Source organism: Panthera pardus, unplaced genomic scaffold (genome assembly GCF_024362965.1).
Source record: "Panthera pardus isolate Hobbes unplaced genomic scaffold, ASM2436296v1 HiC_scaffold_22, whole genome shotgun sequence".
NCBI lineage: Eukaryota > Metazoa > Chordata > Mammalia > Carnivora > Felidae > Panthera > Panthera pardus.
Window position 1 is genome coordinate 32022150 of NW_026526788.1, and position 12114 is coordinate 32034263.

At 57.7% G+C, this 12114-nt stretch overlaps 1 protein-coding gene across 1 annotated transcript in view; it reads left to right on the forward strand.

The window, feature by feature from the left end:
* The window catches only part of CDH23 (cadherin related 23), a 413989-nt gene that overhangs the window by 338151 nt on the left and 63724 nt on the right, over positions 1 to 12114 (forward strand). The window contains 4 exon segments of the mRNA XM_053888562.1: positions 2694 to 2843; positions 3933 to 4061; positions 4984 to 5112; positions 5861 to 6088. Coding sequence (XP_053744537.1) covers positions 2694 to 2843; positions 3933 to 4061; positions 4984 to 5112; positions 5861 to 6088 — 636 coding nt within the window.

The following is a 12114-nucleotide window of genomic DNA, read 5'->3' on the forward strand; positions in this document are numbered from 1 at the left end:
GCTCCTGGCCACCCCAGCCAGAGGAGCTGAGACTCGGGTTCCGTGGGGCCCTCTCACTGGGCCTCGGCAGCCTCATCTGCAGCTTGGGCCCATTTGCAGCTCACCTATCGTAGTGTGGGGAGTCTGGGAGCCGAGGCCAGGTGGAGCCTGAGAAGCAGCAGGATGGTTAGGACCCTTCCCACCAAGGCTGTGGAAGCCCTTCTTCCTCTGCATGGGCTGGGCTGCCAAGGGCATTTCAGAACGTGCACTCCTGTGCAGGCCCCTGGATTTCCAGTCACTTCACCCTCTTCTAGGAAGCAGGACCTATGGCTTCTGCCCTGCTTTTGCTTTTGCTTCTGCCCTGGCTTCCTCTCAGGCTCCAGGGGCCACTGTGCCAGATACACCTGCTCTGTCGGCCCAAGCACTGTCGGAGGTGCTAGGGTGGAGGCAGGCTGAGGGGCCTTTTAAAGGTGGCACCATTTCCTCTGCAAGGCGGGAACCCCCAAACCACAGCTCACCTACACCTGACTCCTCCCTGACCCCAGCAGCCCCTGTGGGCCCTGGGAGGGGCGGGGAGGCAGCAGGAGGGACAGACTGGGGCAGGCTCTTGAGTAACCCATCAGGCCTTTGGGACCAGGGGAAGCAGATATGGATCGTGAGGCCCTGGGTAGGAACATAGACCCAGATCTAATGCTGTAAATCTTGGCCCCTGCCCTCTGTTCTCACCCACTGAGGCTGACTCCCCATGCTGGGAGCACCTCACAAAGGACATCCCACTGGTGATCCTAGAGGAAGCACTTACTGTGTGCCAGGCTGTGGGCTGGGCTCAGGGTACAACAGGAAACCAAAATCAGACACAGCCTCTGTCTTCACAAACATAAGATACAGTGGGAGAGGAGAGGAATATTGATTAAGTTATCACACCAGTAGGGGCACTCGCGTGACTCAGTCGGTTGAGCCTCTAACTTCGGCTCAGGTCATGATCTCACGGTTCTCAAGTTCGAGCCCCGCGTCGGACTCTGCTGTTAGCGTGGAGCCCGCTTTGGATCCTCTGTCCCTCCTCTCTCTCTGCCTCTTCCTCCCTCCCTCCCCCCCCCCAAAAAAATAAACGAACGTTAATAAATCAATAATCACACCAATAAACGTATGCTACAGGAAAATGTGTAATAAGATGCCAAGGAAATTGAGGAGGGCTTCCTTGAGGAAATGACTCAAGCTGAGATCCACCGAAAGCATAGAAAGACATTTACCCAGCCAAGGAGGAAGAGTGTGAAGGCAGAGGGAATAGCATATGCAAAGGCCCTATGGTGGAAGGGAACACAGGAAGCCTAAAGCAGGCCTTGACCCCAGCCAGAGAGTTTGGGAGGAATCAGGGCACAGAAGCCTTGTCTGGTTCTGCCCTGACAGCATGGTGGGCATTATTGTACCCATTTCACAGGTGAGCAGACTGGGGCTCTGGGACTTCACAGAACTCCCTGACCAGAATCATGACGGATGGGCAAAGCCTTGGCGAGTGAGATCACGTGTGTCTGCCAGGCAGGGCGCGGGACGGGGACCACTTTGTCCCACCCCTCGACTTCTTGTTCGCTCCTCCATTCCCCAAAGCCTCCCGGTGCTGTATGTGTTTTTGTTCCTACTTTCAGTTGAGGAAATGGAAGATCAGAGAGGTTGAATAATTTTTTCCAAAGCTACACAGCCAGTAAATGGTGGAGTTGGTGCTGTCACTAAGCCTGGGCTTGTTGCCTGGCGGCTGTGACAGCTGCCTAAAGGTACGGAGGCGTGGCTAGGATGGAAAGAAGGAAGACCTGATGGGCAGGGAGGATGCGGTGATCTCCTCTGTGGGCTCCCTGTGGGGGCCTATATACACCGGGGGTAGGCGGGCAGGCAGGCCTGGGAGCCCCTTAACCCCAGGCCCAGGGAAGGAGAGGATGAGGTCTGGCCTGGAGCAGGGCAGTGGGAGGAAGCCTGGCCTGGGATCCCCAAAACCTGAGCCTCCTCCCGCCCTACCTGAACCCTCGCGTCGGTGAACCTAAGGAGCGGTGTGGCCGTCCGTCCGGGAGCTAGAAGCTGCAGACACAAAACAGCATGCTCTTTGTCTGCAATTTGCACGTTCCCAGTTTTCCTCTGACAGTTGGAAATTCCTCTCCTGTCCCCACTGGGGCCCCCAAGCCACCTCACAGCCCCCTCCTGTGCCTAAGCCCTATTTCCTTCCCCCTGACCCAGATGCACAAGAGAAGAGGCCTTCGGGCAGTCTCTGGCCGCCAGATGTGTTTTGGCCAGCCTGCACATAAGTGTTTCCTTTAGTTTTTATTAATCACCACCGAATTCCTCATAAAAATGTGGGTTCCTAGTTCCTCTTGAAAAACAGGAAGCCCCACCAACGCCAAGCTGGCATTCCTCACGGATTTTTTTCCTGAGCAGCCTCTGCCCCCTTCAGCCAAGGCCCACGCCTTCTAGCTCTGAGTCCCTCACACCCTTCCTTGCTGTCCTGGCCCCAGCACAGCGGTGTGTACAGCCCTCTCCCATCATACCGCTGGGAAAAATGTGCTCGAGATCCCCGTGGAAAGTCCAGACTGGCCCAGGCAGGCTCTCAGCGCTACCTGCCATTCCGGAATCATCAGAGGTCTGGTCCCCACCGGACCCACGGTGGGAGCCTGGCTTTTGGGACCAGGCAGGGGAAGGAGGGGCTAGGTCTCTGGCTACCTTCCCCACAGGTCTACATCACGGTGCTGGACGAGAATGACAACAGTCCCCGGTTTGACTTCACCTCCGACTCAGCAGTCAGCGTGCCTGAGGACTGCCCCGTGGGCCAGCATGTGGCCACCGTCAAGGCCCGGGACCCCGACGCTGGCAGCAATGGGCAGGTGGGCGCCGCGTAAAATACGTGCATCTCGCCTGCCAGTAGGAGGCTTCTGCCACCTCTAAGCTCGAGGAGAGTCGTTCAGGCTCCGCCCAGCCCCAGGCAGCGCTGCCCTGCCCTCAACTCGAGTCCACGGTCAGGGAAAGGAGGCAGAGCTGTGCAGGCTGTTGGCCCTGCCCGGGTCCAGTGAACACAGAGCCCGAAGGCCGGCCACAGCTCAGCCCTCCACAGCAGGCTGAAAGCACAAGGGTTTATCTCTCCCGGTGACTCCTGCCTCACCTTGTCCACACCCGTGTGCCAGGCCCCAGACCAGCCCTCCCAGTGTGGCCCCGGGTCTCAGAGAGGACGTGCCCCCTCCTCCCTCCTGCTTTGGCCGGGTGGGGCGTGGGGTTCCGTCCCACAGCAGGAAATGCCCCCTCCACACGCACTCTAGCTCCGGCCACCCCAGAGCACAAGGAGGAGGGGCGAGAGAGCGTATCAGTCTTTCCGGGGCTTTAATCTGCCCTGTGAATTGGGTGGTACGTTTGGGGAGCTTCCCGCCGTTTACAAATGGCTTGCACACCTCTGCGGGGCTGACTTTGGGGTCAGAACCGCAGGCGTTCGAATCTTCGCTCTCTTGGGCGTTTGCGAGCTGTGTGATCGTGGCCAGCCGTTCCGTGTTTCTGAGCCTCCCGTCTGCAACCTGAAGAACATCTCCCTCTGACCGTTGTTGTGAGGGCCAGACGGAACTCCTCTCACACACTAGGGCTCATGCCTGCTTCTGACAGTCTCCAGAAGTGTCAGTATTTCCCCACTCCTGTCCTGGGAGACATCAGTGCAGTGGGACTCACACCCACCCCTCTGGCCCCTAGGCCAGTATGTTGACATCCCCCCCCTGCCCAGGAACCTGCCACAGGCCGCACGCTGCCTCAGTGGGCCTGCCACACACATTTTGAAGGGCATAACCACATCTGCATAAAACACTCTCTTTTTAAAATGCCTTTACTGAGCAGAGGGCTGGGGAGGGACCCTTGGCCTGACCTAGCAGCCTGTCCTCACCCTCACCCTCACCCTCACCCTCACCCTCACCCTCACCCTTCCTCCTCCCTGGCAGGTGGTCTTCTCCCTGGCCTCTGGCAACATCGCTGGGGCCTTTGACATCGTCACCACCAATGACTCCATTGGCGAAGTGTTCGTGGCCAGGCCCCTGGACAGAGAAGAACTAGACCACTACATCCTCAAGGTGGGGACCGCCCCCCTCCCCGGCGTCTCTGTTGACCATCCAGAAGAGAGGTCGGCACACCTTGGTGGTCAGCTTCCCCGTGTCGCTAGTCCCCAGCGGACCCAGAGCAGGCAGCTACACAGGTGTTCGTCCCTGCCATAAGAACCAGGAGAGAGAGCCTGGCAGAGCCCAAAGAGCCCTGACTCTCCCACACACAACAGGACTTTGGGCAAGTTGTTTACTCTCTCAGCGCCTTGGTGTCCCCTCTTGTGTGACGGGCAGGAAAAAAAAAACCCTGGTCTGTCTCTGCTCAGGTGAGAAAAAGTGCAGCTGTGAAGACTCACAAAAGCCACCATTATTGCTGAATTGTTGTGACTGGCATGTTTCCTGGGGAGTCTGGGGATCCCACGGGTGTATTTCTGCAGGGGTCTGAACCTGGAGAGCCCTTTCTGCTGCCCCGAAGGCATCCAGGAAGCATCTAGGCTCCCAGGGATAGGCTCGGGCTATGGGGAGAACTCCAGCTCATTGGAAATGATTATAGGAGGCTCTCTATTTGCCAGACTTCACATGAGTGCATAGAACAGAGGTATTTGAAGCTAAAGGCAGGGTCCCTGGGTCACAGGCCCAGGTCATGGTCAGGGTCTGGCACAGCCCAGAATAAAGCCAGAGGTAGGATCAGGAGGGAAAGCCTAGGCACATCAGAATCAGATTCCAAATGACGGTCCCAAGCCAGATAATAATTAGGCAAGGATTGTTTGCAGCATGGGGCGAAGGCAAAATCCTGGGGAGAACCCAGAGCTGGCAGGCCACCCAGGGACAGGGATGGACCAGTAGTCTCTCTGCCCTCCCAGTCCTCCCCACCAGGCAGACTGCCCTTTAAGACTCCATGATCCCGATCCTTCCCCTACCTTTGGCCCTGAATCCAGTCACCTCCCTCCTCCAGGTCGTAGCATCCGACCGCGGCACCCCTCCACGGAAGAAGGACCACATCCTGCAGGTGACCATCCTGGATGTCAATGACAACCCTCCCGTGATTGAGAGCCCTTTGGGGTACAATGTCAGCGTGAACGAGGTGAGGGCAGCTGGCCACCCAGGGTGGACAGTGGGTGTGAGTGACCGTGAAGCACCTGTTTAAATGTCTGCCTGGCCCTCTAGTCTCTCGGATCTCGTGGGTGGGGGCGTGGCTCACTCACCCACAATTCCAGCCCTAATGCCAGCTCCTGGAACACAGTATCCTTTTGTGGGAGGCATGAAGAAGGGACCAGAGGAGAGAGAAAGAAGAGAGTGGCCTCTCACCGCCGACAGGGCACTGAGAGATTTGTCCCAGGAGAGCCGCTTTTAAACAAGACGACACATTTATTGTTCAGTCGCAAGACTGAGCCACTGGGGGAAACTCTCGCCTCAGCGTTGCTGGGTAACGTGCCAGATTAGATGTCCATGAAAGCAAGACGGTGTAGGGGTTTGAAGGCCAGGTCTCAGGCCAGGCTCCCGTGAGTCAGACCCTGGCTCTGCCACTGACAGGCTGTGTGACCTGCATACGTTCTTTCTCCGTGCCTCGGTTTTCTCATCTGTAAATGGGGATGACTCATACCTAACTCAGAGAGTTATGGAGAAGAATCAGTGAATTAAGGCGGCCCCGCATGCAGTGGGTGCCCACAGGAGGTTCGCCACCATCATCTTTATGCTCCTCATCGGTGCTCCCCGGGAGAGCAAAACTTTCTGAAGGCCCAGGTGGAGCCCTCGGGCTCCCAGAAGCAGGCGCTACCCTTTGCCCCGGGGGCTTCGAATCCAGAATGACCTCTTTCCCGCTCTCCCCACAGAACGTGGGCGGGGGTACTGCTGTGGTCCAGGTGAGAGCCACCGACCGTGACATCGGGATCAACAGCGTCCTGTCCTACTACATCACTGAGGGCAATGAGGACATGACCTTCCGCATGGACCGGATCAGTGGCGAGATCGCTACGCGGCCCGCCCCGCCCGACCGCGAGCGCCAGGGCTTTTACCACCTGGTGGTCACCGTGGAGGACGAAGGCACCCCCACCCTGTCGGTGAGTAACGGCGGCGGCTGCGGGCAGGGGAGGGGGCGTAGGGGGCAGCTGCGCCTTCTGTGCAGGGGGGAACAAGACGTGTGGGACTGGAATTCCTACGGTGGGTAAATCCTCGGCAGCTCCTTTATCGTGCCGTTAGGTGGCCGGCCTAGAAGTATCCATGGCGGGCCCGCGCGTGCTGGTTCACTTGCATCCGTGGCCACTCAGAGCCTCTGTGCGGTCCTCTCTGCTCCAACAGAGCACTTCTCTGGGGTCGTACAGATTGAGCCTGTGCCTTGGGGCCTGGGCAGCCCCCACTCCACCCGCCAAGCCGTGTACCTGTGAGGCTGCATTAACCCATACCCTGTGCCAGGCAGGAAGAGGTACTCTCTTCCCCTCCCCTCCGTCATGCTGCTGTGACATGCCATCACGGTGCATCTGGGTTGGAAGAGACTGATGCTCTTGGTCCAGTGTGGTACTTGAATGGGCAGAGCCTCTGCCCAAGGCAGTGTGCAGAGTTTGCAAGGTTGGAGAAGGAGGTGGGCCCCGTGGGGCTGGACGGCGAGACGGTCCGGGGAGGGGGTGGGGGGGTGGGGGGGGTGGGGGAGGGGGTGATGGGCCGGAGTGGGAGCCATGTGCACATTGAGAGTGGAAAACTTGGCCCTGTGAGCTGGCTGCACGAGTGCTGGCAAGTCAGAACATTCCGGAACGTTGGTCTCGTCATCTGCAAAGGGAGATGATGTCTCCTCTTAGGTGGTGTCTGGGGAATTGAATTAGCTCGTGTCTCTGGAAGTGCATGGTAAACCCTGTGGAGGTATGTACGGCCGCAGGAAGGCCACGCGGCCAAGCAGACCAGAGGGATGGAACACAACCGCCGATTTAGCGCAGTTCTACAAGCTGGCAATTTAGACCTGGTTCAGCTGGGCTCCCACGTGTGTTGTGGGGTGGCAGCTGTGTGTCATTGGACGGCTATGATTTTAGGGGTGGCATTGGACGCCTATCAGCTGGGGTGACAGGGCCACCTGTCTCTCGTCTTCCAGAAGGCTAGCCCGTGCTTGTTCATGTGGACCTGGAAAGGGGTCCAGAAGATAGGGTGCCTGGTGGCTCAGTCAGTTAAGCGTCCGGCTTCAGCTCAGGTCATGATCTCATGGTTCGTGGGTTCGAGCCCCGCGTCGGGCTCTGTGCTGACAGCTTAGAGCCTGGAGCCTGCTTCGGATGCTGTGTCTCCCTCTTCTCTCTGCCCATCCCGGCTCTCACTCTGTGTTTCTCTCTCTCAGAAAAATAATAAACATTTGAAAACAAATTAGGGTCCAGGAGAGACAGCAGAAGCCTGCAAGGCCTCTTGAGTCCAGGCTTAGAACCGGACTGGGATTACTTCTACCACTTCTCTTGGCCAAAGCAAGTCACAAGGCCAGCCCAGGTTCAAGGTGTAGAGAGATACACTCTATCTTTCAAAGGAATGAGCTGCAAAGTCCCATCGCTAAGAGTGTGGATACAGGGAGGTGTGAAGGACGGAGGACGTTTTTGTAATTTGTGCCCTAGAGACCTGATCGTCAATGAGGCCTCAGCTCTGTCCCTCTGCCCTCAACAGGCGACTCTGTCAGACCCTTCCCTTTGGCAGCAGCACTAGGGACTGGGGGGCAGAGCAGGTCTGGGCGGGGCTGCTTATCTGGAGTGTCTCTGGGGAGGATGGTGGAATTCGGCCAATCTTAGGAAACCACATTCTGAGATGCCCAGGAAATGGGACTGGCTCTGGGCATGCTCTGGGCATCCTGAGCTCCATAGCTGTCAGTGTCACCACTAATCACTTCAACCCTTCACACCCAGTGGGCCAGAGGCACATTTACAGGACACATATAACTACCTGAGGGGGGAACAGGTAGGGGTATCAGTTATTGTGGTGACAGGGAAGGGCCCCATTTTGACAACCCCTTGCTAATTGCACCAGGCTTCAGGGAAAGTCATCATCCTGGTCATCTCTCCAATTAGAGACGTGTTTGGCTACAAGTGACAGAAACTTAATTCTAGAGTCGTAAATAAATCAGAATGCATTTTATTCACATAACAAAAATCCTGGAGAGAATCACGAATGTTGATTTTGCACTCCATGACGTCAGAGCTGATGCCTCTTGACCTTTCCCCCATGGTGCCTAGGTGGCTGCTATAGCTCCAGCCATCATGTCAGCATTCAAGGCAGGAAATGACAAGAAGACAAAGAGCTATGTGAGCTATTTCTGCCCCTTCCTCAGGAAAGCAAAGTTTTTCCAGAACGACTCTCCAGACTTCTGCGTATATCTGTGGCCAGAAACAGTTCCTAGGGCATCCTAGCTGCAAGGGAGGTTGGGAAAAAAATGACAGAATTGTCAGGATTGACCTATTTATTATGTGGGAGCCACATATATCACTGCCTCCAACAAAAGCAGGGCTTGTTAGTGAGGGAAGGGTAGAGAATAGGTCCGGGGTGGGAAACCGAGAGCATATGCCAGGCTGGTACTCTTCGTCCTGACCTAGGCCGGTGAACACACCGATCTCACCCCTACTCTCCCCTCCCCCTCCCCTACAGTACTAGAGTTTCCTGGGGAGGCAGTTGGTGAGACCGTGATGTTGTAAGACTCTGAGTTTTGGAGGCAACGTCTGGCTTCCTTTTGGCCCCCACTATGATTGGCATTTGCCTCCCAGGAGCACTGGACCCTAGAAGATTTGCCTCCACTGATCAGACTGTCACCTCTAGACAGTGAACCCGCAGGATTGAGCACAAAGCTAAGGGCCAAGCCAGAGGTGACCAGAGGATGGCCCTTCTCTGCTCCTGGGCAGATTTCACTAGATGGTCACTCAAGGCAGTAGGGTTGTTTAAGCCCTCCTGCACCAGCCAGAGCCATGAGCAGCATTGGACCAACCATCCCAAAGGTTCCAGGAAAGGTTCACCATGGTTTTATGGGTGGATGTCACCCTGCACATATTCGTCCAGAGGTGCCCAGCAGACCCACACACCATCCTCTTGTTCCCATCTGTAGTCATCTGCCTGGCTCAAGCCAGCCCTTGCTGGCACAAGGCGTCCTTCATTCAACACCAAATACGTGCCAGGCCCGTGCTTGAAGCTAGGAAGTCAGACCTGAGTTGGGTGCAGTCCTGCCCTCAACAAGCCTACAATCTAGCGGGGGAAATGGACCTGTAACAGAGAGGTACCACTCTGTGATGTGATAAAGTGCCGGGAACTGGCAGCCAGGAACCAGGGAAGGTCTTCTGGGCATCGTTTGCATTCGTGACTTACATAGCGAGGCTCTCTTAGCAGGGGGCCTGGGATTCAGCTGCCAAGAGAAATCGTGTATCCGAGCCCTCTTATTTCTTTGTTTCTCCCTGCCCCCCCCCCCAGTTTCCTGAGAGCTGTACATTCCTGTCCCCACCCAGCTCTCAGCCCCGTATCCCCAGCTGTGCAACAAGGGGTATCCGGGCCAGCCCAGGTCTGTCACACAATGGCGTGCCACCCAGCCAAGGGAAATCGCTGTACAGCCTCAGCCCTCTGGCCAGCTCCAGGCCGTGGACTGGGGGGCCAGGCTCGGGGGAGGGGTCAAAGTGGCTGTCAGGGAGGCCTCTGCAAGAGGAAGGGCCGGGCCCAGGGAGGAAGGACGGAAGGCAACTGGGAGGTCAGGAGCTGAGGCCCAGCCACAGAGGGACCTTGGCAGGAGGATGGAGAGAGGAAGGGCCTGAGGGGGGCCTCCCTGCCACACGAATCACAGCCAGCAGGTTAGACAGTCCCAGATAACAAGCTCTGGCTTCTCTAGCCGGTAGGGACCTGCAGAAGTCACCTGTCCAGGCAGAAAGACAGAAGTCTCCCAACACCCACTTGCGGGTACAAGAGTTGCCAGCAATAGCCCCGTGAAAGTCTGTGAGCTGGGACATTGCTCTTGGCAGTTGACCTCATGTCTTCAGGGCCAAGAGCCCTTCCGTTTGTTAAATTTGGACCTGTTGGTAGCGAAGCCTGCTTCCCCTGGCTCATGAAAGCCCAGCCTGGCCCCTTCCCCGTGCTGTGCACCCAGCAAGCCAGCTGCCTCCGGCCCAGGCTGATTAAATTCAGATCCTTCCCTCACCCTGCTTCTTGAGGGATGTTCCCCAGCGGTCACATGGCGCGCCTACAACCCGCTCAGTTCCTCCAAGAGACCCTGGGGCTCTGCGGTTAGTGGAGAGTCGCTCCCTTGCCCTCCCTCGCTCTCAGCAAGCTGGGAGGCACGGGCCGCCATGCCTACAGGAGTCCTGTGGATTCAGGGTTGCCATGTAGAAAAAGGAGTGGCAAGAACGATGCAGAAGGAGTGGAGCCTTGGGCTTGTGGGCACAGGTTCATCCCTCAGGGCCTTGGTGTGTCCTGTAAAGTCCAAGTCCTGGCCTGTAATGCCATTCAGTTCAGAGAAGAGGAAGGAGCGCTGGCCGGAGAAGCTTTCACCCCAGTTTCACATTCACTTGTGACAAGACCCGTCTCTTGGAGGCCTCGCTTTTCCTGTGCATTAAATGGAGACAGTAAAGACTCCCAGGGTTTTCTGGCGGGGAAGGGGGATTCAAAAAAAGTCATAGCACGGGTATTAAGTGGTTCGGACGACGCAGTGCTGGAACGCAAAAGGCAGAGGGATGGCACGCGGCCCACGTCTCCATCCTGTGCCCGAGGCACATTGCTAGCTGATGTCAGCGTTTTCTCATTAAGCCCTCTCGATACTTCAGAATCCCTCTCAACGTACACTTGGAAGTCATGCCAACAGATCAGAACTGCGAAACAGAAGGAAACCTCTGCCCCCCCGGCCCGCGCAAGCTCGGGGCATCACGTCGCTGTTCAGCCGATCCCATCGAGCCCAGGCAGAGCCGCTAGGAACTAGACCCGGCAGAAAGCTGGAGGGGCCCCTGTGAGGGGCCCAAAGAATAGGATGCTGGCATCCTGGCTCAGCCCATCGCCCTGCGGCTACGCTTCAGCTGTCAGCTCCGCAACCGGGCCCGAAGGACAGGCCGTTACTGGACCCCCGCCCTTTTGGAACTCACGGAATCGTGAGGGAGACACAGCACCCATGCAGGAAAGAGAGGCCAACAGTGCCGAGCAGGGGGCAGTGAATGCCCAGTGAAAGGGCGAGGCGGCCAGTGCTCTCAGGGGGTTGGGACACGACGCAAAGCTGGGCCCTGAGTGCCCGCTGCTTCGGAGGCCTTTGCGCCCGGCATCCTGGCTGGCAACCCCTCTCCCTTTCCGCCCATTGCTGTGTCCCCAGAGTTGCCCGAGCAATCATCCCAGCCCCCAACACAGTGAGACCAGCCTTGGAGTGCTCCAGCTGACACCCAGGAGGGCCCCCTCCAGGAGGCAGTGCCCAGGCGGGGGGGCAGGCCAACCCGACCTCTGCAGGCCCCGGCCCGGCTCCGTGCTCCTGAGGCCCTCAGCGCAGAGCACTTCCTGAAGCAGCCACCAGGGCAGGTGTCTCTAGGGGCACCACCCACCCCCAGGCAAGCAAGGAGGCCTACCCAGCCCCAAGACCTGCCTCCCCTCGCTGGCAGGGAGGACGCCACAGGGCCTTTGGGGGTGGAGCGTGTGGTCATGGATGCAGATGGAGCTTGGAGCTCAGAGTAAATTTCACTGAAAACAGGAAACCACGAAGCTGAGATGTGCTCACTTGTAAGGGTCCGGAGAAGTAGAGCTGGAGGCCGTGCGGGAGGAAACTGGGGAGGAAGTGTGATGGCTTTCTGCTTGGGGCCTCCTCTCTCCCGCCACATAGCAGCAGCCAGGCTTGGGGTCTGGTAGCCAAATTCTTAGAAATTATATGTGCCTGGACGTCAGAAGCGGGGGGCTGGGCCAGACTGGCCTCCGCCCTGGGGCAGGAGCACTTTCAGAGCTGGGGGACAGGGAGTCTGTCTGGTCTGTAGGCTTATCCTTCAATCCTGGGGGCAGCCCTGCTCTGCCTTGAGCAGGTGTCACCCTGCCCATCCCTGCCTCGTGGGCCCCCACAAGCTGTAAGAACAGCACCCTCCTTCTGTGACAATTGGCACTGAGGGTCCCTGGCAGCCGATGGACTAGAAGAGGG